At 45.7% G+C, this 25,293-nt stretch overlaps 1 protein-coding gene across 2 annotated transcripts in view; it reads left to right on the top strand.

The window, feature by feature from the left end:
• The window catches only part of ORAI1 (ORAI calcium release-activated calcium modulator 1), a 54,911-nt gene that overhangs the window by 564 nt on the left and 29,054 nt on the right, over positions 1-25,293 (top strand). Inside the window, exon 1 of one of the 2 annotated variants that reach the window (XM_044275737.1) lies at positions 17,492-18,007. The exons of the other annotated variant lie outside the window; for it this stretch is intronic. Coding sequence (XP_044131672.1) covers positions 17,774-18,007 — 234 coding nt within the window. The 5' untranslated portion in view covers positions 17,492-17,773. Of the gene's footprint in view, positions 1-17,491; positions 18,008-25,293 lie in introns of those variants that run through there. 2 annotated transcript variants of the gene reach the window in all.

Here is a 25,293-nt window from a genome sequence, read left to right as displayed (position 1 = left end):
TGTGGACTGCGGTGTATCAGGGGGGCTGTATGTGGACTGCGGTGTATCAGGGGGGCTGTATGTGGACTGCGGTGTATCAGGGGGGCTGTATGTGGACTGCGGTGTATCAGGGGGGCTGTATGTGGACTGCGGTGTATCAGGGGGGCTGTATGTGGACTGCGGTGTATCAGGGGGGCTGTATGTGGACTGCGGTGTATCAGGGGGGCTGTATGTGGACTGCGGTGTATCAGGGGGGCTGTATGTGGACTGCGGTGTATCAGGGGGGCTGTATGTGGACTGCGGTGTATCAGGGGGGCTGTATGTGGACTGCGGTGTATCAGGGGGGCTGTATGTGGACTGCGGTGTATCAGGGGGGCTGTATGTGGACTGCGGTGTATCAGGGGGGCTGTATGTGGACTGCGGTGTATCAGGGGGGCTGTATGTGGACTGCGGTGTTATCAGGGGGGCTGTATGTGGACTGCGGTGTATCAGGGGGGCTGTATGTGGACTGCGGTGTATCAGGGGGGCTGTATGTGGACTGCGGTGTATCAGGGGGGCTGTATGTGGACTGCGGTGTATCAGGGGGGCTGTATGTGGACTGCGGTGTATCAGGGGGGCTGTATATGGACTGCGGTGTAGTTGGGCTGTATAGTTTGGTGTAGGTGTACTGGGGTGAGGATGAGTTGTGTACTGGGGTGTAGCAGGGCTGTATACTGGGTACAGTGTCGGAATGGGGTACTTATGGCCCACCAGTGTAACTGATTCTGGGGGCCCACCTTAGGGCTCCTGCACAAATTTTATATTTTTTTCCCATGTCCGTACTGTTCACTTCAATGGCTGTATGTCCTAGGGTTGTTTCGTTACCAAAATTTTGATTTGGTTTCGATACCATAAAAAAGTATTGCGATTCTCGATACCACGCGAAAATAATTAAACTAAAAAAAAAAGCAGAGTGCATTACACATTTTATGGAACGTCTGGCTCATAATCAAACAGTCCGATCCTATTTTTTGGGGGGGGACAAGGAGACAAAAAAAATGGCGAATCGCTGTTTTTTTTTTATGTTCTGGCGGTCATCTCAGGAGATTTTTTAAAATATTTTAATAGTTTGGACTTTTCGGACGTGGCGATATGTGATATGTTTATTGTTAATATATACCCAGCCGTCAGACCCCCATCAATCCGACACTTATCACCTGCCGTGTCATAGCTGTTTCAACTTTTAACATTTCCTATCCTTAAAGGTTTTCTTTGGGTGTAAAAAATAAATAAAATTTAACCCGTAGATGTAAAGCGCAGACATCCCTGACTAAGGGCCCTTTCACACCTGCGTTATAGTCTTCCGGCATAGAGTTCCGTCGTCGGGGCTCTATGCCGGAAGAATACTGATCAGGATTATCCTAATGCATTCTGAATGGACAGTCCGTCCTTCAGGATGCATCAGGATGTCTTCCATTCCGGAACGGAACGTTTTTTGGCCGCAGCAAATAGCGCAGCATGCTGCGCTTTTTGCTCCGGCCAAAAATCCGGAACACTTGCCGCAAGGCCGGATCCGGAATGAATGCCCATTGAAAGGCATTGATCCGGATCCGGCCTTAAGCTAAACGTCGTTTCGGCGCATTGCCGGATGCGACGTTTAGCTTTTTCTCAATGGTTACCATGGCTGCCGGGACGCTAAAGTCCTGGCAGCCATGGTAAACTGTAGTGGGGAGCGGGGAGCAGCATACTTACCATCCGTGCGGCTCCCGGGGCGCTCCAGAGTGACGTCAGGGCGCCCCAGGCGCATGGATGACGTGATCGCATGGATCACATGATCCATGCGCATGGGGCGCTCTGACGTCATTCTGGAGCGCCCCGGGAGCCGCACGGACTGTAAGTATGCCGCTCCCCCGCTCCCCACTACTACTATGGCAACCAGGACTTTAATAGCGTCCTGGGTGCCATAGTAACACTGAAAGCATTTTGAAGACGGATCCGTCTTCAAATGCTTTCAGTACACTTGCGTTTTTCCGGATCCGGCGTGTAATTCCGGCAAGTGGAGTACACGCCGGATCCGGACAACGCAAGTGTGAAAGAGGCCTTAAGGACCAGCGCCGTGATCCGCAGCAGGGGTCCGGCAGTCACTAATAGCCGGACCCCTGCTGCATGCACCAGCATCGGTGAAATCACAGATGCCGGTGCATTAACCCTTGATGTGCCGCGACACCTGCGATGTCCTTGCGGGTATCGGTGCTGTGACGGGGACCCAACTCAATGGCATGGAAGGCAGCCGGATACCTTCCTTAGGCATCATGGCTGCCTTCCAGGAGAGCCTGTGAGATCCAGCCCCCTGGATCTCGAGGAAAAAAAGGTTGTAAGTGTATTACAGTGTGTAATACACTTACAGCCAATGCATGACAATACAGAAGTATTGTGATGCATTGTAAAGGGGATCAGACCCCCAAAATTTAAAGTCCCAGAGTGGGACAAAATATAAAGTGTAAAAAAAAAAAAAAAGTTTTACAAAAAATTTAAAAGTTTGAAGTAAAAAAATAAAAAAGCGTCCTTTTCCCAAAATAGGAAAAAAAAAAGGAAAGTAGACAAATTAGGTATCTTCGCATCCGTATCGACCAACTCTATAAAAATAACCCCTCAAATGAACACCGTCAAAAAATAAAAACTGCTAAAAAAAACTATTTTGTCACCTTACATCACTTAAAGTGAAACACCAAGCGATCAAAAAGGCATATGCCCCCCAAAATGGTACCAATCTAACTGTCACCTCATCCCGCAAAAAATTATACCCTAACTAAGACAATCACCCAAAAAAAAAAAAAACTGGTTCTAAGGCCTTTATTGCGCGGGTGCAATGCGTTTTGCATGCGCGTGATAAAAAAACTGAATGTGATACCCAGACCTGAACTTCTTCACAGAAGTTCAGGTTTGGGTTCAAGGTTGTGTAGATTGTATTATTTCCCCTTATAACATGGTTATAGGGGAAAATAATAGCATTCTGAATACATAATGCTAAGTAAAATATAGCTGGAGGGGTTGGGTTAAAAAAATAAAAGCCGAAATTAGACTTACCGGTAATTCATTTTCCACAAATCCACCATGACGGCCCAGAGAGATTGACCCCTGACCTCTGTAGGGAGAGGAACGGAGATAGGTTTAAAAGGACCCCTCCCACCACCATTCACCAGTGAGTTCCAGATTATAGTGCCACAATCACCAGTTAACAAGTGAAACAACCAAGTGTTTTTTTTTTTTTTTGTTTTTTTTTTTTTTGTATTAAGTCATACCAAATTATTGGAGTAAAAAAGTATTTTTGGGGTGGGATGTCATGGTGGATTCGTGGAAAATGAATTACCGGTAAGTCTAATTCCGGCTTTCCACTTCACCACCATGACGGCCCAGAGAGACATAACAAATCATATACGTCTTAGGTCTGTAGGACCTTGCGACCAAAAGCCAGGTCAGAGGACGTGGATAAGTCAAGTCTATAATGTTTAATGAAGGTGTTTACACTAGACCAGGTTGCAGCCTGGCATATTTGATCTAGGGAAGCTCCTGCCCTTTCAGCAAAAGAGGCCGATATGGCTCTCGTAGAGTGAGCCCGAATGACCTCTGGACAACTGATGCCTTCGATCTTGTAGCAGTCTGTAATAGTTTGTTTTACCCATCTGGCAATGGTAGATCTGGAAGCTGCCTTCCCCTTATTTTGACAACAGAAGAGCACTAGCAAGTTGTCCACCTTCCTCAGATCTCTAGTGACCTCTAGGTATTTTAGCACTGTTCGTTTAGCGTCCAGGGTATGGAAACGTTCTTCTCCAGAATTCTTAGGGTTTTCACAGAAGGAGGGAAGAATGATCTCCTGGTTCCTATGGAAGTCTGTTACTACTTTAGGTAAAGACGTCGGGTCTAGTCTCAAGGTGACACGGTCCTCCTGTATTGTGAGGTATGGTTGTCTTATTGACAATGCTTGGATCTCGCTAAATCTTTTTGCTGATTTTATAGCAATAAGAAAAGCAGTCTTCTGAGAAAGATGCTTCAGAGAACTTGAGTCCAAGGGTTCGTAAGGCGGACCAGTCAGTCCGTTAAGGACAGTGTTTAAGTCTCAGGTAGGCACCTTTGATTTAAGAGAAGGTCTTAGTCTGGCTGCAGATCTCAGGAATTTTTGGATCCATCTATGGCTGGCTAATTCGGAATCGAAATATGCACTAAGTGCTGAGACCTGGACTCTAAGGGTAGAAGGACTTAAAGGGGTTCTGCACTTTTAATTAACTGATGATCTATCCTCTGGATAGATCATCAGCTTCTGATCGGCGGGGGTCCGACACCCGGGACCCCCGCCGATCAGCTGTTTGAGAAGGCAGCGGCGCTCCAGCAGCGCCGCGGCCTTCTCACTGTTTACCGCCGGGCCGCCCGCCCACTGACGTCACGACTTGTATCAACTACAGTGGGCGTGGCTAAGCTCCATTCAAGTGAACAGAGCTTAGCCGTGTCCACTCTAGTTGATACAAGTCGTGACGTCAGTGGGCGGGCGGCCCGGCGGTAAACAGTGAGAAGGCCGTGGCGCTGCTGGAGCGCCGCTGCCTTCTCAAACAGCTGATCGGCGGGGGTCCCGGGTGTCGGACCCCCGCCGATCAGAAGCTGATGATCTATCCAGAGGATAGATCATCAGTTAATTGAAAGTGCAGAACCCCTTTAACCCAGACTCTAGGCCCTTCTGCAGGAAATCCAAAATCTTTAGTATATTCGGTTTGGTCTGGGGCTTCGTCACCTAACCAGGTACAGAATTTCTTCCAGATTTTAAAATAAATGGCGTTTGTCACCTTCTTTCTGCTGGCCTTCAAGGTAGAAATAACCCCTTCAGAGAGACCTCTACGTCTTAGAAGGTTGGACTCAGGATCCAAGCTGAGAGATTGAAGATTTCCGGATGGGATGGAGAACCGGCCCCTGGATCAGGATATCCTTCCTCTTTGGGAGAATAAAGGCTTCCTGTGGGGAGAGTTTGGTTAGAACCAAGAACCAGCTCCTCTTGGGCCAGTACGGAGTGACCAAGATTACTCTGTTACTCTGGGGATTAATGGGAACGGAGGGAAGGCATATGCAATGTCCCAGTTCCAGTGTAGGGAGAAGGCGTCGATCGCTAGGGGCCTGTCCCTTGGGTTTAGGGAGCAAAAGGTTGATACCTTTGCGTTTATTCTTGTAGCAAATAGGTCTACCAGAGGGAGGCCCCACCTCTGGACAATCAGATTGAAGACGTCCCTGTTTAGAGACCATTCCCCCTGGTCTATGGTAGTCCTGCTGAGGAAGTCTGCTGCACAGTTTAGGCTTCCTTTTAAATGAATTGCAGATATCGACTTTACGTTCCTTTCCCCCCAGAGGAAGATCTTTTTGGACAGACCCTCTAGTTTCAGGGACCGAGTGCCCCCCTGATGTTTGAGGTAGGACACGGTCGTTACATTGTCTAAATCAGGGGTGCACAACCTGCGGCCCGGGGGCCACATGCGGCCCTTGATACCATTCTGTGCGGCCCCAACCATCTGGTAACAGACATGTATGCCTATGTCTTGTGGCTGCTCACATGCATTTTTCATGTATTTCTCCCATTAGATGGGAGTCCTGGAAGTGTAACTAGACATTAATGTTATATAATGTGTGTTCAATATGCCATAAGTACAATATTTCAGTTGTTAATACACCTTTAAATTTTAATTTCGGCCCTCGTCATTGGTTCAGTCTGGCAATGTGGCCCCCAACCAGGAAACGTTGTGCACCCCTGGTCTAAATAGACCTTTATATGTTGGTTTCTTAATTTTGGAACGGCTACTTGTATTGTCTCCCAAACTGCCCTGAGTTCCGTGTAGTTTGAAGACTGAGCAGCAATATTTGGAGGCCAGTCTCCCTGGTAGAGATCGGGAAAAAAAATTGCGCCCCACCCCTTTATGCTGGCATCGGTATAAACATGCACTGCTGGGGTTCGGAACCAGACCATGTCCTTCGTTAAATTTTTTGTTTGAAGCCACCACCGGACTGAGGATTTTACATGGCCCGGGATCAGGATTTTCTTGTCTAAAGAGGATAGATTTTTGTCCCATTTCCTTAGAAGCCAGGACTGAAGGGTTCTGTAATGGGCCTGGCACCAGGGGACTGCTACTATGCAGGCCGTCATCTGCCCTAAGAGACTCATCGCTTCTCTGCACGAGAAAGAGCGACGTCCCAGGAAGGCCCTGATCGCTAACTGTAGGTTCTGAATTCTCTCTGCTGGAAGAAAGGTTGTCTGTTTGTTTTTCTGAATCTAACAGAACTCCCAGGAATTTTACCCTGGTATTTGGAACTAGGGATGACTTTTTTAGGTTTATCACCCAACCTAGGGATGTCAGAAGGGAGCAGAAGATGTCTCGGTCTGCTATGGACTGATCCACCGAGTTGGAAATCAGTAGAAAGTCGTCTAGGTAAGGAACGACTGTTACGCCCTGAGGCCTCAGGGAGGCGACCATCTCTACCACCAGCTTCGTGAAAATCCTTGGGGCTGAGGACAGCCCGAAGGGGAGAGCCACGAACTGGAAGTGGTGAACAGACCCTCTGTGATCCCTTACTGCAAACCGCAGGAACTTTGAGACAGGGAGTGAATAGGAACATGATAGTATGCGTCCTTTAAGTCGATTGTACAGAGGGACGCATCTTTTTGAATTAAAGGAATGGTGGAATTTAGAGATTCCATCTTGAATTTTTTGTATATAACAAATCTGTTTAGCCTCTTGAGGTTTATTATCATATGGAAGGAACCCCCTGGTTTCTTTACTAAGAAAAGGCTGGAGTAGAAACCTTGCCCCCGTTGAAGATCGGGAACAAGAATCACTACTCCCAAGTCCCGGAGATTCTGAACCTCTTTCCAAATCTGACTGTGCTGAAAGGGAGAAGGGTGGTGAGAAAATCAGAAACATATTCGGAGGGGAGGGGGGGGGAGATAACTCTATCCTGTAACCGTTTCTGACAAGATCTTGAGCCCAGAGGCTAGGAGAGGTCTCCTGCCACTGAGCAAAAAACTGGGATAGTCTTCCCCCTATCCTGGCGTCACTGCTTCTCACCTCCCTTGTTTTGGGAATTAAGGAGGAATCCTCTACCCCTCCCCCTTTTGGGTAACTCCAACGTCCGGATTTACCTTTACCACGAAAGGAGCTATTTTGGGAATATTGGCTACGAAAGGAAGTTTTCTTTTTAGTGGTCCTTTCCTCAGGGAACCCTTTCTTTTTGTCCGTAGCCTTCTCAAGGATTTTGTCCAGGACAGGACCAAACAAGTATTCCCCTGAGAAGGCTATAGAACATAACTTCATCTTGGAAGACATGTCGCCCGACCAAGATTTCATCCAAAGTGCCCGCCGGGCAGCATTGGACAAAGCGGCGTCCTTGGCTGAGAACCTAATTGTCTCTGCAGAGGCGTCCGCTAGAAAACCCGTGGCGGATTTTAGTAGAGGAATAGTATTGAGTACATTTTGGCCAAAGCGTAATAAGCCACTCACCACGTCAAGGTCGCCTTATTGAGTGGTCCCTAACACTAGTTCCTACCTTTTATGGGCCATGACAGCCACACAAAGTCCAGGGAGCGCAGGTACAGCATGCACGCCAAGCACACTCTGCTTTTAACCCCGTCCGGTGCCATTACAGCTTTCATCGGATCCAGGGATGCAAGTACCAACATGCATGCTGAGCCCACTATATACTTCTCCTGGAGCCAAGATGGCTACTAGTAGGTGCTATATAAGCAGACTCAGTTTTATACTGACTTTGTGTGGCTGTCATGGCCCATAAAAGGTAGGAACTAGTGTTAGGGACCACTCATTAAGGCGACCTTGACGTGGTGAGTGGCTTATTACGTTTTGGCCAAAATGTACACCAATGCCTTATTCAACATCCAGCATAAAGGCAGGGCAGAGTGCGATTGCATTTTGTGTTTTTGCGTTTGTATCTGTATTTCGCCATAGCAATCTGCACCTGCTAGGGGTTGTGCGGGCTGAATCCCCCATATTTTTTCTGAATAGCATCGAGTATCTGGTCCCTAGATGTCTTGTTAACTAGATGTCTTTCTAGTTCATTCAGCCACAGGTACATAGACCTGGCGACTGAAGTAGCAGCTATGTTTGTCTTGACGCTAAACATGGCTGCCTCCCAAGACTTTTTTTAATAAACTGTCAGCTTTCCTTTCCATAGTGTCCCTTAACTGACAGGAGTCCTCAAATGGAAGTGAGTTTTTTTTTTATTGACCTTGGCCACCTGGACGTCAATTCTAGGGACCTTGTCAAAAATCTTCAAATCTGACGGGTCAAACACAAGGCGGTTCCTGAACTCCTTGGAAATTCCCAGTTTCTTTTCAGGATGGGCCCATTCATCCATCACCATTTCCTTAATGTTTTCATTTATAGGGAAGACCCTGGAGCGTTTGACCTTCAACCCACCAAACATCTCCTCCTGAACTGTATGGGGTAGCTGGATGTCCTCCACCCCCATGGTATCCCTGACAGCCTTTAAAAGGTCACTCATCTCACTGGGGGTAAATAAATATTTCTTAGTGTCCTCGAGGATCTCGCCCTCGGATAGGGGGTCGTCGTCCTCTTTTTTTTAGAGGATGAGGCATCATCCTCTAGGTCTTCGGAGTCAGAAATATCCGCCATCCTGGGCTGTTTAGGTGGGCGAGACCCCCGGATATCTTCACGGAGGGAGGCCAGAGAAGACTTAACCTCCTCCTGAATCATGGATCTGAACTCCTGCATAATTGAGGGCTGTTCCTCTCTCACTAGTTTGGCAATGCAATCCATGCAAAGTTTATTTGTATAGTCATCAGGAAGCCGGACGGAGCACTGGATGCATCTGGCGGTCTTCTTTGACTTTTTTAGGCTACTTTCACACTTGCGGCAGTGTGATCCGGCGACGGAACTGGCCGCCCGATCTGCTGCTGACTGAAAGCATTTGTGAGACGGATCCGTCTTGTACATTTTTCTCATTTGTACCGATATGCGCATGCCGGAACGACGGATCCGGCATTCCGGTATTCTGAACGCCGGATCCGGCGCTAATGCATTCCTATGGGAAAAAATGCCGGATCCGGCGTTCAGGCATGTCTTCAGTTTTTTTCGCCGGAGAGAAAACCGTAGCATGCTACGGTTTTCTCTTTTGCCTGATCAGTCAAAACGACTGAACTGAAGACATCCTGATGCAAACTGAACGGATTACTCGCCATTCAGAATGCATGGGGATAAAACTGATCAGTTCTTTTCCGGTATAGAGCCCCTGTGATGGAACTCTATGCCGGAAAAGAAAAACGCTAGTGTGAAAGTACCCTTAAAGTTAGTTTGGCCTAAAGTGAGAGAGGCAGTCCATTAAATTTATGCCAGTCTGGTATAGGAGCATAACTTGGATGCAGTATACCAGCAGACCCCCAGGGGGAGGGGAAAAGTGAATACACTAGGATGCACCGCCCCCCCGCCCCCATCTGTGAAGCTGCCAGCTGCCCAAGTGGGCTACTCACGCAGGGGCGCTCTGGAGCGGTCTGGTCCTTTAGCTGCGGCTCCTTTGGCTGCAGCTCCATCTCCTGGTCCGACATGTCGGGTCAGCAAGCGATGCAGAGAGCGCAGCGGGGAAGAGTGCTGGGAGCATTTTATTATAGAGGCCCCGTCCACTTCCGGGTTTCACCGGCAACCCGGAAGTGACGTCAGACACGCGCGACTGCGCAGAACGTCCTTCCGGTCGGCTCCCCTACAGAGGTCAGGGGTCAATCTCTCTGGGCCATCATGGTGGTGAAGTGGAAAATTCAACTCCCCTTAATCCACTTGTTCGCACATCCGGCATCTCTTCTGTCTTCATCTGTGAGGAATAGGACCTTTGATTACGTCACTACGCTCATCACATGGTCCATCACCATGGTGATGGATACTGTGATGGACCATGTGATGAACGCAGTCCCCTGTCCCTGCCTACTTGCCTCGCAAGTCTTAGCGACAAGAGACAACTGGTCGACAAACCCTTAGGTAGGAAAGTGCAGTGAAGACAAACAACAAATGCAACAGGGAAGTCAAACAAGCCGCGTCAATAACCAATAGAGCAAAAAGGTACCGGAGGAGCAAGCAGAGGATCGTTAGGACAAGCCGAAGTCAGAACCAGGAGGGAACGCCAAGACCAAAGGATGAGACGGACTGGAAATCAGAAGCCAAGCAGGAACAACATATCGGGTAAGTAAATCGCCGGAAGGACCTCAATAATTGGCAATCTGTGGCCAGCAGATTGTCTGTTTTAAATAGGGCGCTAGTGGCGTTATGTGACGTGGCCAGCGTCACATGACTCCTGAGTTCCAATACAGCCAAGTGATCAGCTCGGCACGCCTCGGCCATCCCCGCCTCTTGGAACCACGCACAGAGTGCATCGTGACACTTGCTCTATAAAAATACTACATGATCTAACCTGTCAGATGAACGTTGTAAATAACCAAAAATAAAAACAGTGGCAAAACAGCTATTTTTTGTTAACTTGCCTCACAAAAAGTGTAATATAGAGCAACCAAAAATCATATGTACCCTAAAATAGTACCAACAAAACCGACACCTTATCCCGTAGTTTCCAAAATGGGATAACTTTTTTGGAGTTTATACTCTAGGGGTGCATCAGGGAGTCTTCAAATGGTACATGGCAGCTTAAAATTATCCCAGTGAAATCTGCTTTCCAAAAACCATATGGTGTTCCTTTCCTTCTGCGCCCTGCCGTGTGGCCGTACAGCAGCTTACGACCACATATGGGGTGTTTATGTAAACTACAGAATCGGGGCCATAAATATTGAGTTTTGTTTGGCTGTTAACCCTTGCTTTGTTACTGGAAAAGAATTGATTAAAATGGAAAATCTGCCAAAAGTGAAATTTTGAAATTTCATCTCTTTTCCATCAATTCTTGTCGAACAACTAAAGGGTTAACAAAGTTTGTAAAATCAGTTTTGAATACCTTAAGGCCTCTTTCACACGGCCGTTGCGGAAACATGCGGGTGCGTTGCGGGAACGCACATGTGCGGGTGCGTTTGCTTCACAGAAGTTCAGGTTTGGGTTAGGTGTTCTGTAGATTGTATTATTTTCCCTTATAACATGTTATAAGGGAAAATAATAGCATTCTGAATACAGAATGCATAGTAAAATAGCGCTGAAGGGGTTAAAAATAAATAAAAAATAATTTAACTCCCCTTAGTCCACTTGCTCGCGCAGCCGGCATCTCCTTCTGTCTTCATCTTAGCTCTGTGTAGCAATAGGACTTGTGGTGACGTCACTCCAGTCATCACATGATCCATCACCATGGTAAAAGATCATGTATGGATCATGTGATGACTGTGACGTCACCAAAGGTCCTTGTTGCTACACAGAGCTAAGATCAAGACAGAAGGAGATGCCGGCTACGCGATCAAGTGGACTAAGGTGAGTTAATTTTATTTATTTTTTACCCCTCCAGCCCTATTGTACTATGCATTCTGTATTCAGAATGCTATTATTTTCCCTTATAACCATGTTATAAGGGAAAATAATAATGATCAGGTCTCCATCTCGATCGTCTCCTAGCAACCGTGTGTGAAAATCTCACCGCATCCGCACTTGCTTGCGAATGCTTGCGATTTTCACGCAACCCCATTCACTTCTATGGGGCCTGCGTTGCGTGAAAAACGCACAAAGAGGAGCATGCTGCGATTTTAAAGCAACGCACAAGTGATGCGTGAAAATCACCGCTCATGTGAACAGCCCCATAGAAATTAATGGGTCAGGATTCAGTGCGGGTGCAATGCGTTCACTTCACGCATTGCACCCGCGAGGAATACTCGCCCGTGTGAAAGAGGCCTAAGGGCTGTAGTTTCTAAAATGGGGTCATTTTTGGGTGGTTTATATTATGTAAGCCTCACAAAGTGACTTAAATAAATGTTTTTGACTATGTTTTACCACTGTCATGAAGTACAATATGTGACGAGAAAACAGTCTCAGAATGGCCTGGATAAGTAAAAGCGTTTTAAAATTATCACCACATAAAGTGACACATGTCAGATTTGCAAAAAATGGCCTGGTCCTTAAGGTGAAAAATGGCAGGGTCCTGAAGGGGTTAAAAATCTGGCCCAAAATATGTGTCAAACTAAAATAGAAATGCTCATCTATTAAAGGTCCTGTGTCCACTTTTCTAGTTATCCTCTATCCACAGGATCTGGGATAACTAAGTGATCCGTGGGGGTCTGAACCCTGGAGCCCCCACTGATCCCCCTTCTTAATTGAGTGGCAGGTCGAACATAGGCCCTGCCTCTCTATCCATTCTCTATGGGGTCGCTGGAGATGGCGGAGTACAGCGCTGGCTATTTCCAGTGGTCCCAAAGAGAATTAATGGAGCAGCAGGGCATATGTGTGGCCTGCCCCACCATCAAAAAGGGGGAACAGGACTTGTTCCTGGAATCGGTGGGGGGTCGCAGAATCGGACCCCACTAATCATATAGTTATGCCCTATGGTGTGGAGAGGATAACTTGAAAACCTGGACAACCCCTTTAAATCCTCCACCACCAGTATCTCTCTACATGGCAGCAGTGATGCCTGTAAATACGGAATATGATCACTGCGCCATGTAAACCATACGTGTCAAAAGTGGAGAATGTAACGCAATGTGCAGAATTTTTCAGTCATAAGTCCAACCCCCTTTGCAGGTCATAACCTTTAACAAAGCCCAAGCAAAGGTGCTAGAGGAGCAACGTGAGCAAAGGGCACAAACTAAACTGAGGATCATAACTGAAACAGAGGCATTAGGGTCACCTGAGGCAGGGTAATACAGGGAGTGCAGAATTATTAGGCAAGTTGTATTTTTGAGGATTAATTTTATTATTGAACAACAACCATGTTCTCAATGAACCCAAAAAACTCATTAATATCAAAGCTGAATATTTTTGGAAGTAGTTTTTAGTTTGTTTTTAGTTTTAGCTATTTTAGGGGGATATCTGTGTGTGCAGGTGACTATTACTGTGCATAATTATTAGGCAACTTAACAAAAAACTAATATATACCCATTTCAATTATTTATTTTTACCAGTGAAACCAATATAACATCTCAACATTCACAAATATACATTTCTGACATTCAAAAACAAAACAAAAACAAATCAGTGACCAATATAGCCACCTTTCTTTGCAAGGACACTCAAAAGCCTGCCATCCATGGATTCTGTCAGTGTTTTGATCTGTTCACCATCAACATTGCGTGCAGCAGCAACCGCAGCCTCCCAGACACTGTTCAGAGAGGTGTACTGTTTTCCCTCCTTGTAAATCTCACATTTGATGATGGACCACAGGTTCTCAATGGGGTTCAGATCAGGTGAACAAGGAGGCCATGTCATTAGTTTTTCTTCTTTTATACCCTTTCTTGCCAGCCACGCTGTGGAGTACTTGGACGCGTGTGATGGAGCATTGTCCTGCATGAAAATCATGTTTTTCTTGAAGGATGCAGACTTCTTCCTGTACCACTGCTTGAAGAAGGTGTCTTCCAGAAACTGGCAGTAGGACTGGGAGTTGAGCTTGACTCCATCCTCAACCCGAAAAGGCCCCACAAGCTCATCTTTGATGATACCAGCCCAAACCAGTACTCCACCTCCACCTTGCTGGCGTCTGAGTCGGACTGGAGCTCTCTGCCCTTTACCAATCCAGCCACGGGCCCATCCATCTGGCCCATCAAGACTCACTCTCATTTCATCAGTCCATAAAACCTTAGAAAAATCAGTCTTGAGATATTTCTTGGCCCAGTCTTGACGTTTCAGCTTGTGTGTCTTGTTCAGTGGTGGTCGTCTTTCAGCCTTTCTTACCTTGGCCATGTCTCTGAGTATTGCACACCTTGTGCTTTTGGGCACTCCAGTGATGTTGCAGCTCTGAAATATGGCCAAACTGGTGGCAAGTGGCATCTTGGCAGCTGCACGCTTGACTTTTCTCAGTTCATGGGCAGTTATTTTGCGCCTTGGTTTTTCCACACGCTTCTTGCGACCCTGTTGACTATTTTGAATGAAACGTTTGATTGTTCGATGATCACGCTTCAGAAGCTTTGCAATTTTAAGAGTGCTGCATCCCTCTGCAAGATATCTCACTATTTTTGCCTTTTCTGAGCCTGTCAAGTCCTTATTTTGACCCATTTTGCCAAAGGAAAGGAAGTTGCCTAATTATGCACACCTGATATAGGGTGTTGATGTCATTAGACCACACCCCTTCTCATTACAGAGATGCACATCACCTAATATGCTTAATTGGTAGTAGGCTTTCGAGCCTATACAGCTTGGAGTAAGACAACATGCAAAAAGAGGATGATGTGGTCAAAATACTAATTTGCCTAATAATTCTGCACTCCCTGTAGTGGGTATCCTGGAGCAGAGGTAGGGGGACAACTGGAGAAGAGGCAATATTAGTGGTGCATTTAGAGTGGGGGCATCTGAAGCTGTGGCACTAATGGGGGTGCACCCAAAGCTGAGGCATTGGGGGGACCTAGGGCAGAGTCCCCCCTAATGCCACTCTGAACTCTACATTACCATACTTACTAGAAGGCACTTATGGGGGATATCTGTGGATGACGCACTTATGGGGGATATCTGTGGATGACGCACTTATGGGGGATATCTGTGGATGACGCACTTATGGGGGATATCTGTGGATGACGCACTTATGGGGGATATCTGTGGATGACGCACTTATGGGGGATATCTGTGGATGACGCACTTATGGGGGATATCTGTGGATGACGCACTTATGGGGGATATCTGTGGATGACGCACTTATGGGGGATATCTGTGGATGACGCACTTATGGGGGATATCTGTGGATGACGCACTTATGGGGGATATCTGTGGATGACGCACTTATGGGGGATATCTGTGGATGACACATATACAGGTCCTTCTAAAAAAATTAGCATATTGTGATAAAGTTCATTATTTTCTGTAATGTACTGATAAACATTAGACTTTCATATATTTTAGATTTATTACACACAACTGAAGTAGTTCAAGCCTTTTATTGTTTTAATATTGATGATTTTGGCATACAGCTCATGAAAACCTAAAATTCCTATCTAAAAAATTAGCATATTTCATCCGACCAATAAAAGAAAAGTGTTTTTAATACAAAAAAAGTCAACCTTCAAATAATGTTCAGTTATGCACTCAATACTTGGTCGGGAATCCTTTTGCAGAAATGACTGCTTCAATGCGGCGTGGCATGGAGGCAATCAGCCTGTGGCACTGCTGAGGTGTTATGGAGGCCCAGGATGCTTCGATAGCGGCCTTAAGCTCATCCAGAGTGTTGGGTCTTGCGTCTCTCAACTTTCTTTTCCCAATATCCCACAGATTCTCTATGAGTCTATGGGGTTCAGGTCAGGAGAGTTGGCAGGCCAATTGAGCACAGTAATACCATGGTCAGTAAACCATTTGCCAGTGGTTTTGGCACTGTGAGCAGGTGCCAGGTCGTGCTGAAAAATGAAATCTTCATCTCCATAAAGCTTTTCAGCAGATGGAAGCATGAAGTGCTCCAAAATCTCCTGATAGCTAGCTGCATTGACCCTGCCCTTGATAAAACACAATGGACCAACACCAGCAGCTGACATGGCACCCCAGACCATCACTGACTGTGGGTACTTGACACTGGACTTCAGGCATTTTGGCATTTCCCTCTCCCCAGTCTTCCTCCAGACTCTGGCACCTTGATTTCCGAATGACATGCAACAGTCCAGTGCTGCTTCTCTGTAGCCCAGGTCAGGCGCTTCTGCCGCTGTTTCTGGGGAATGCGGCACCTGTAGCCCATTTCCTGCACACGCCTGTACACGGTGGCTCTGGATGTTTCTACTCCAGACTCAGTCCACTGCTTCCGCAGGTCCCCCAAGGTCTGGAATCGGTCCTTCTCCACAATCTTCCTCAGGGTCCGGTCACCTCTTCTCGTTGTGCAGCGTTTTCTGCCACACTTCTTCCTTCCCACAGACTTCCCACTGAGGTGCCTTGATATAGCACTCTGGGAACAGCCTATTCGTTCAGAAATTTCTTTCTGTGTCTTACCCTCTTGCTTGAGGGTGTCAATGATGGCCTTCTGGACAGCAGTCAGGTCGGCAGTCTTACCCATGATTGCAGTTTTGAGTAATGAACCAGGCTGGGAGTTTTTAAAAGCCTCAGGAATCTTTTGCAGGTGTTTAGAGTTAATTAGTTGATTCAGATGATTAGGTTAATAGCTCGTTTAGAGAACCTTTTCATGATATGCTAATTTTTTTAGATAGGAATTTGGGGTTTTCATGAGCTGTATGCCAAAATCATCAATATTAAAACAATAAAAGGCTTGAATTACTTCAGTTGGTGAGTAATGAATCTAAAATATATGAAAGTCTAATGTTTATCAGTACATTACAGAAAATAATGAACTTTATCACAATATGCTAATTTTTTTAGAAGGACCTGTATAGCATAAGATGCTATATATGTGCCCTCCACAAATATCCCCCATAAGTGCGTCATCCACAGATATCCCCCATAAGTGCGTCATCCACAGATATCCCCCATAAGTGCGTCAGCCACAGATATCCCCCATAAGTGCGTCAGCCACAGATATCCCCCATAAGTGCGTCATCCACATTACATCCACATCTGCAGATAAGTTTAATAAAAGTAAAAAATGATAAAGATAAAATGAAATAATAATCAAGATCCAAATAAAAGAAAGTACATATAAAAGTATGTAAAAACACACTCTGGGCTCGGCCCACGAATGTAAGGGCGCTGTGCCTGTGCTGCGGACCGCAAATAGCGGTCCGCAATGCACGGATACAGACCACGGGGCAGCTGCATGATGATCGTGGACCCATTCACTTGAATGGGGTTCGCGATCCGCATCGGACTGCCTGCACTGCAAAAAAGTAGTGCATGTTGAAGTGAATGGGTCCATGATGCGGGCTGCACATGGCCGTGTGCAGCCCGCATCATGGACCCATTCACTTCAGTGGGTCTAGGATCCGGGATATGAGTGCTACAGTGTGCTTCCGTGGTGCTTCTGGCTGTGCCTCCGCACCGTAAAAAAGTAGTGTGTGTGGAGGCACAGCCAGAAGCACCGCGGATGCACTCATATCCCAGATCCTGGACCCATTGAAGTGAATGGGTCCTTGATACGGGCTGCACACGGCTAGTGCCCGTATATTGCGGTCCGCCATATGTGGCCTGCAATATGGCAACAGCGGGCCCACGGTCATGTGCATGAGCCCTAATAGTCCTCACTGGTACTGTTGACGCAATATTTTAGGTTTTAAAAATGTGGCTCTCAAAATAAATTTCAATCGTGGTTTTGGCAATATTTGGCTCAGTTGACAAAAAAGTTTGCCCACCACTGTTCTAGTGAAAGGTGTGGGTCTCAGCACAAGGACCACCAACCATCAAAGCCTGGCCAGGTGATAAGTGCAAATCAAGTAGTTGTCACCTTTCTCTGTAGACCAAGCAGCCATCCATCCTCCAGCCAGCAGAGGGCGCAGGAGGACTTTAAGGACATTTGCCTGGTGCAGGACGTGAGAGGCAATGACACCACGCTCCCGACGCTCTGCACGCTGTGACTGGTTGGCGGAAGGAGCGCTGTAGCTGGTTGGCAGAAGTGAGGCCACTATTGCTATGAGTCAGTCTTGAGGGAAAACGCCGGTAACGCCCTCTCTGGCCGAGGCCTGCGGTGCTGGCAGCAGCTCTCTCCCCAGTAGGCTCTCTCGTTCCTCGGCGCTTACCATGAGGCGGGTGGACGAGCTGCACTAGTCTGTGGGCAAATGTTACCGGAGCGCAGTCCAGTACCACAGAGATCCCGCCCGCGGCCCCAGCAGCAGCAGGAGGTGAAGGAGGAGGAGTTGTCCTACCCTGAGTGGATTAGCCGGAGCTACGTGGAGCTCATGAGTCTGAACGAGCACTCGATGCAGGCGCTGTCCTGGAGGAAGCTCTACCTGAGCCGGGCCAAGCTCAAAGCCTCCAGCCGCACCTCGGCGCTCCTCTCCGGATTCGCCATGGTAAGGGAGCCGCTCTCAAGGTTACCCCTTGTCATTGCACGGACGTGCGTTTTATTAGGAGAATGTTTAACGCTCCGGATGAGTGAAGAGAAGCAGCAACCTGGTCTCATGTGTAGAAGTGCCTGCTGCTTGGGTGGTGACTGGAGGAGAAGCCTGCACGGAGGGAGGCAGTGGCTTCTCACGGGCTGCTATGTGATGGGTGAAGTTGGATGGCACATGAGTGTTGGCAGCAGGCTGTGTTTCCGCCTCCCCCTCATCATGTTCCTCTTTTCCCCCGTTTGTGCCTGACATTATGTTGTCAGCTGTCGCTAAGTGACTGTTCACACTTGTCATACTAGGAGTACAACTGTCTAATGAGCCCATTCATTACAGCCTGGTGTCAGTGACTGGCAAAGGCTTTGTGTTTCTTCCCCCTCTATGGTGACAGGCTTTACAAGTGCCCCATTTCTCGTCATTTTAACAAAGTATGGGCTCATGCACACGACTGGGGTTTATGTCTGCATTCATTTGTGAAGGGGTGGGAAAAAAAATGTCTTTAGGCTCTCAGCCGACATCCGTGTTTTGAAGATCCGCAAAAACGTCAACGGCCGTCTGCATGAGCCCCATTTCTGAGGAACTGAGTTGCGACACGGGATGATTCGCCCATAGACATCATTAGTTACGTGCTGACATTTAAAGGGCATCCTTCACAGGTGGCATATGGGGGTCTAAACTCTGGAGTGGCAGGGCAGCACAGCCCCATTTAGGTCAGGTGGGGATGCAGCTGATGTTTAACCCCTCAGATACCATTGTTAATTGCAACCACATAGTGCAAGGGTGGTCCAGTGGGCTCCTCTACAACACGTTTGTGGGACACTGATGGCTTTCCGTAGAAGCCGGGACCCTAAAGATGTCTTAGCCAAATAGGTTATCTGTTGGCGGGCATCATACACTGCAGACATCTTACAGTGTATCATTGCAACAGTAACAAACCATACCACATGGGTCTGTTCACACAGGGGATTATGACGCTGTCAAAATCTGCCTTGTATACGGCGGCAGAAATCGCAGTGATTATTCAGTTTGGATGCCGCAGACCTTCTTGTGTCTTAGCTCGACTGAATGGAGCTAAACCCAAAGCTGACATCTTCTGCCACCCCAAGCGGAGGCCGCCTGGACACTGTCATGAATGGACATGTTGTGGCTTTAGGCTAGGTCTACATGATGACACTTGTTGCACCAATGTCGCACAACAATTTTTGTGATGGTAGTCTATGGTGTCGCATTGCGACATACTGCGACGCGACAGTCGCAGAAAAATCCATCCCAAATGCGACACCATAGACTACTATTATAAAAATTCTCGTGCGACAAATGTCGTTGTGTAGACCTAGCCTTAAACCGTTAACCTGTGAACTGTAGACACCACGTGGCCGTCGGCAAATTTTTGTCGCAATGCAAATTCCACCGTATGAGCTGACACTAAATGTAATGCATTATTTATCCTGCATGCCAACAAAAAAAGCAGAATTGTATTTTTCAATCCCCCCTTTCCAAAAAAGGGCTAAAAGTTAATAAAACCCTATGTATCTGAAAGTCAGAGAAATGGAAAAAAAATATTTTTTTCCCCACTACTAAAAGAATCATTAAACATTTTTTACTATATATTAGCCCCAAAATAGTGCATTAAAAATATAGTTCATACTGCAAAACACATCCCTCACTGCCAAAGAGTTAAAAAAAATATCCTGTACAGCTGCATCCCCCAAGGGGTTAAGTATTCATTCTGCAGTGACTATAGACGGTGCGGATGGTAGACTGTTTAATATAAGTACGGGGCGGTAACCGGAACTGGATAGTCCCTTTTGCACTAAATGGAATCGGTTTGACGGTGTCGATTCAGCCCAGTGTTTTTTGTTTGTTTTTTAAGCTAAAGTTTCTCAAGCTACTGCTGGATAAGGACAGGGGAAGAGACCTCTGGATCGGTGGGAGTCCGACTGTCGGATACCCACCGACCCTGCAGTTTCACAATTCTGATTAAGGCCTCATGCACACGAACATATATTCTTTCCGTGTCCGTTCCGATTTTTTGCGGACCGTATACGGGACCATTCATTTCAATGGGTCCGCAAAAAAAAAAAAAACAGAAGTTACTGTGTGCATTCCGTGTCCGTATCTCCGTTCCGCAAAAAATTAGAACATCTCCTATTATTGTCCACATTACGGACAATAATAGTAGTGTTCTATCAGGGGTCAGTTGTTCTGTTCCGCAAAATACAGAATGCACACGGACGTCATCCGTATTTTTTTGTGGATCCATTTTTTGCGGACCGCAAAACATACGGTCTTGTGCATGAGGCCTAAGTCAGAATTGGAGAATGACCACACCGCAGGCTCCGGTTATCTTAAGACCGCACTTTTTAGGGTACTTTCACACTTGGGTTGTTAATTCCGATTTTAAGATCCGGCAGATCCTTTCCGTTAGGATGTTGTTGTGTGAAATCAAAACGGGAAAAAATGGATCCGTCACCAGATACATTGAAAGTCAATTTTTTTGGGCTCCTAAAAATACGAATTCATCACCATTGACTTGCATTGTTTTCAGTGCCAGATCAATTTTTTTTCAGTTTTTATGGGCGGACACAAAAACGCAGTTTGCAGCGGTTTTCTGTCTAGTCACAAAACGCAATGCTAACAGAATGGAAGACATCCTGATTCATCCTGAACAGATCTTTCGATTCAGAATGCATGAGGGCTAAACGGAAGCATTTTTTTCCGATATTGAGATCCTCTGCCGGATCTTAATACCGAATAGCAAGGCAAGTGTGAAAGTAGCCTTAGTCAGTCTCCATTGATGATGGCTGTGGCTCGTGCGGTCCTAAATAGTTTACTGGAGCCCGCTGTGGCTCGTGCGGTCGCACCCTTATGCTTCATTGAAATGGCGATCAGTCGTATTTGATTAGTTGCCTAGTTATTTTACTGGACCATAGAGACCACATTTGACAGCCAAAACTGCTACATGTGAATATGCTGTAAGGATGGGCGGCCGGCGCTGTACGGTTAGTTGTTCTAATTTCACCTACGGTATTTCTGTTGGAGATTACTGGAATCTTTATGCTCTTCGTGTATAATACATATAAATCTGAAGCCTGTGTTTCTGGTTCATTCACTTGTATTGCACGAGCTGCGATGGGTTCAGATGCAGAAGTCACCACGTGGTGAATCGGGAAGGAGGAGGTTCATGTAGACATGTTTTAACCTCTTTGTCGCCTTGTGAAATGACATTGGATATCGGAACTACAAATATGTTTTAGATTTCTGCTAAAAATCAAAACCATTACTCATGTCCACTATTTGGCAACGTTTTGAAGATTTTACGGACAGTGATACAGTAAAGCTGGGTTCCCTGGTCATCCAGTGTGGTACAGAAACTGGTACTGAAAGAGGTACTGATCCCTATGGTTGTGCTTCCACTTCCAGAGCATCCACTGTGCATGTGCTGCTACACTTCCGGATAGGGGCGTATGAGCAGTCGCTGCTGCGGAATTGGAGCCTCTGCACTTAGTCCTCTACTCGAGGAGGGGTGGGTGGGATATCCGGCTCTGTCAGTCAAGCTGCAGAATAGCTCTTCTTCACCAGCAGGGACAGCCCTTCATAGGTGAACTCTCGTTAACCCGTTCCTGACGACCTAACGTATATATACGTCAGCGGTTGGGTATTTAAAGAACTTTAAAACAGCAGGCCCCCCGGGCTAATGTATGCGATTTGATAGTGTACATCACACACATTTAACCAATCAGGTTCTGTGGTTAGATGTGACCACGGCATCTGGGAGGTCAAAAGCCGGGAACTTGCGCTCCTGGCCGTGACCGGTTCCCACTAGCAAAGATCCGGGGAGCAGATGGTATGTGCGGCAGCCTTGGTCCTCCTGAATAATCCAAGGCTGCTGCACGCAAGTTCCTATGAAGAGCCTGCCTGTGGCAACGCTACTTAGGAACCGTTAAATTTTCATAGACTCCAATGCTAATGCTTTGGCGTCTATGAGAGAAACAGTCTAATGATTACTTGTTCAAGTTTCCTAGGTGAACTGTTAAAAAGTGTTAAAGAAAAAAGGTTTTAAAATATATATATATATATATATATATATATATATATATATATATTTTAAAATAAAGACAAACGATAAAAAAAAATAAACATCATGGGCATCGCCTTGTGCGAAAACGCCCGTACTATTTAAATATAAAAAAGTTTTTTTGGTAATTTCACCTCCCATAAAAGATTGAATAAAAAGTGATCAAAAAATCATATACACTCAAATGGTATTAATGAAAAGTATACATTGTAAAAAAAAATGAGGCCTCACACAGCTCCGTACACATAAAAAAAAAAAAAAAAAAAAAAAAAAAAAAATGGGGGTCAGAATATGGCAATGCAAAAAAAAAAAAGGTTTTATTGTGCGGGACCCTGACCGATCACATACAGATGGCCTATCCAGAGGACCTGGACCTTTTTTTAATGAAGGAATCAATTCACTCATTAGGAGAGAATGTACCGTAATCAGTTGTGTCCAGCAAAAATCCTTAAATAGGACTGAAATAGACCCAGACTTGTCGGCTTTTCTCACTCAGGCCTCGTTCACACGACAAGCAGAGATTTCTTCATCTGTATAAATTACAATTAAATCCTTTCAGGCAAAACTATACATCGATCGGCTCAGCTCCTCCTGCTTTATAATCTGTCTGCAGGCATTTTTATGGTGACAAGCGAGATTATTATTATTATTATTTTTTTTGGGGGGACTGTTCCTTTAAAAGGGAGTCTTGTCACTGCGGTAAACCCACTACCATCTCTCATAACTTCAGATGTCATGTTTATCATTCTAGTCACTAGCCCCGTCAGCCCGTGTACTAGATGCTGATGCAAACAGAGGACTAAACCCTTGCTGGCTGCGGGGAAATGCCAGTGAGTAGGACGGTAAAATGACTGATTCTGTGTGACCAACGTGCCAAAATGTTGCCTTCAGGTGTTTAAAGATGCAAAAAAATTCTCATCCAGCATCATCACTGGGATAATTCTGGTGCTGACTAATGTAGTAGGCAGAATAAGTAAAGTCTACATAAATTAACATCTCTTGTATGTGCCGTAAATAGAATATTTCTAATACACTATATATCTGTGAAGGTTCTCATTTATCCAGGTCATGGTATATCTGTAAAGAATAAATCAAGGCAACTGGACATACTGTAGATTTCTTGAAAACGTTTTCAAGAAATCTACAGTATGTCCAGTTGCCTTGATTTATTCTTTACAGATAAATACTATATATATATATATATATATATATATATATATATATATATATATATATATATATATATATATATATATATATATATATATATATATATATATATAAAAAAAGAAACGTATGGCAGCACCAATTCACACCATTTAGACCGGGTGCTATGTCCAGGGAATTCACTGCTTACCCTTGCATATAATCGGAAACGGACAGTTGCTGTCCGTTTCCGATTATATATATATATATATATATATATATATATATATATATATATATATATATATATATATAAATTATTTTTTTTTTTTTTTTTTTTGCTCCTGAACTTCAAGTGCCTACCACACTTTGCCATCCGTAAACTCGTACACCACTGTCTATGGGACTATGGGTTCCCCTGGGGCCGGAGCTCCATAGCACATCTGTAAACGCTCCTAGTGTCTTATGTCAGGCTTTAGTGCAACAGGCAAGAGCAGTGATTGCCATGTGAGCTCCTGCCTCTACTCGCTCCGCTCTCCTAAAAGCCTGTATTAATGTGGTAGGCCAGTGGAGGCAGGAGCTCACATGGCAATCGCTGCTCCAGTCTGCCTGGCATAGGACATTGGTGATGTGCTGTGCAGAGTTGGTACAGGCAGCGATCTGTACGAGAGGAAGCCATACACAGCAATGTACAGGAGTACAGATTGCAAAGCACTGTAGGCACGTGCACTTCAGGTGCTTAACTTGCATGGAAAAAATAAATGTATTAAAAATATTCTTTTTAGTACATTTACCAAAGGCTTTAATAAGGTTCATGTTCGCCTTTGGGTACTTTCACACTGCCTGCCGAATCCGTGAAAACTTATGCCAACTGATGGCATTTGTAAGACTGAGCAGGATTCTGATCAGTCTTACAAATGCATTGAAATGCCGGATCCGTCTTTCCGGTGTCATCACATTTCTTTTTTTTCACATTTTCTGCATGCGCAGACCAGAAGGATGGATCCGACATTGTGGTACATCCCTTTGGATAAAAATGCCGGATCCGGCATTCAGGCAAGTGTTCAGTTTTTTGGGCCGGATATAAAAACGTAGCATGCTGCGGTATTATCTCCGTCCTGATCAGTCAAAAAGACTGAACTGAAGACATTTTGATGCATCCTGAACGGATGTCTCTCCATTCAGAATGCATGGGGATAAAACTGATCGGTTCTTTTCCAATATTGAACCCCTAGGACGAAACTCAATTCCGGAAAAGAATAACGCTAGTGTGAAAGTACCCTTACTCGATAATCATTTTCAGGCTCTCCTCTCGTTCTGCGCACTACTAGTGTATAGAAGGACTTACACTCGCTGAGCGGCCGGGCCCAGGTCTTGCTGTTAAGCCTCTGCATAGTTCAGGATTATGAAATATAAGTATTAATAGATTAGGACATTGCCACAGTGTTGTTTATCTCCAGCTTTCATTATTAGATTTAATAATGGGGGGTGGGATGTAATAATGAAATCTGCTGTATTTCTGTTTGAAAACCACAGTAAAGTTAACCCCTTAAAGATTGCACACTTTTATGGCGGCTGTGAAGAGGTTTATTCTGCAGAGAGAATCATAAAGGGGTAGGTCAGGGGTCTGGCTAATAAGACAATAGCGGGTGAAAACATGAGGGTTCCTCTCTGATTAAAATTTAGTTTAAGGGCTCATGCACACAAACTTATTTTTTGGTCTGCATACGATCCGCATCTTTTCGGGTCGGATGTGAACCCATTCACTTCAGTGGATCCTCAAAAGATGCAGAAAGCACATTGTGCGCTGCCCGCATCTGTATGTTGGTTCCAAGGCTCCGCAAAAAGATAGAACATGTCCTATTCTTGTCCGTTTTTTTTTCTGTGGAACACAACCAGTATCTATGTTTTGCGCATCCACGAGATGTGAATTACAAAAACGTCAACGGCCATGTGCATGAGGCCTAAATGAGAAAAGTCAGGGGTTTTTATTTTTACACCCAATAAATAAAAAAATAATGCTATC

Source organism: Bufo gargarizans, chromosome 1, assembly GCF_014858855.1.
Source record: "Bufo gargarizans isolate SCDJY-AF-19 chromosome 1, ASM1485885v1, whole genome shotgun sequence".
Classification (NCBI taxonomy): Eukaryota; Metazoa; Chordata; class Amphibia; order Anura; family Bufonidae; genus Bufo; species Bufo gargarizans.
Note: the sequence above shows the minus strand (reverse complement) of the source record. Positions and strands in the feature narration are given on the sequence as shown.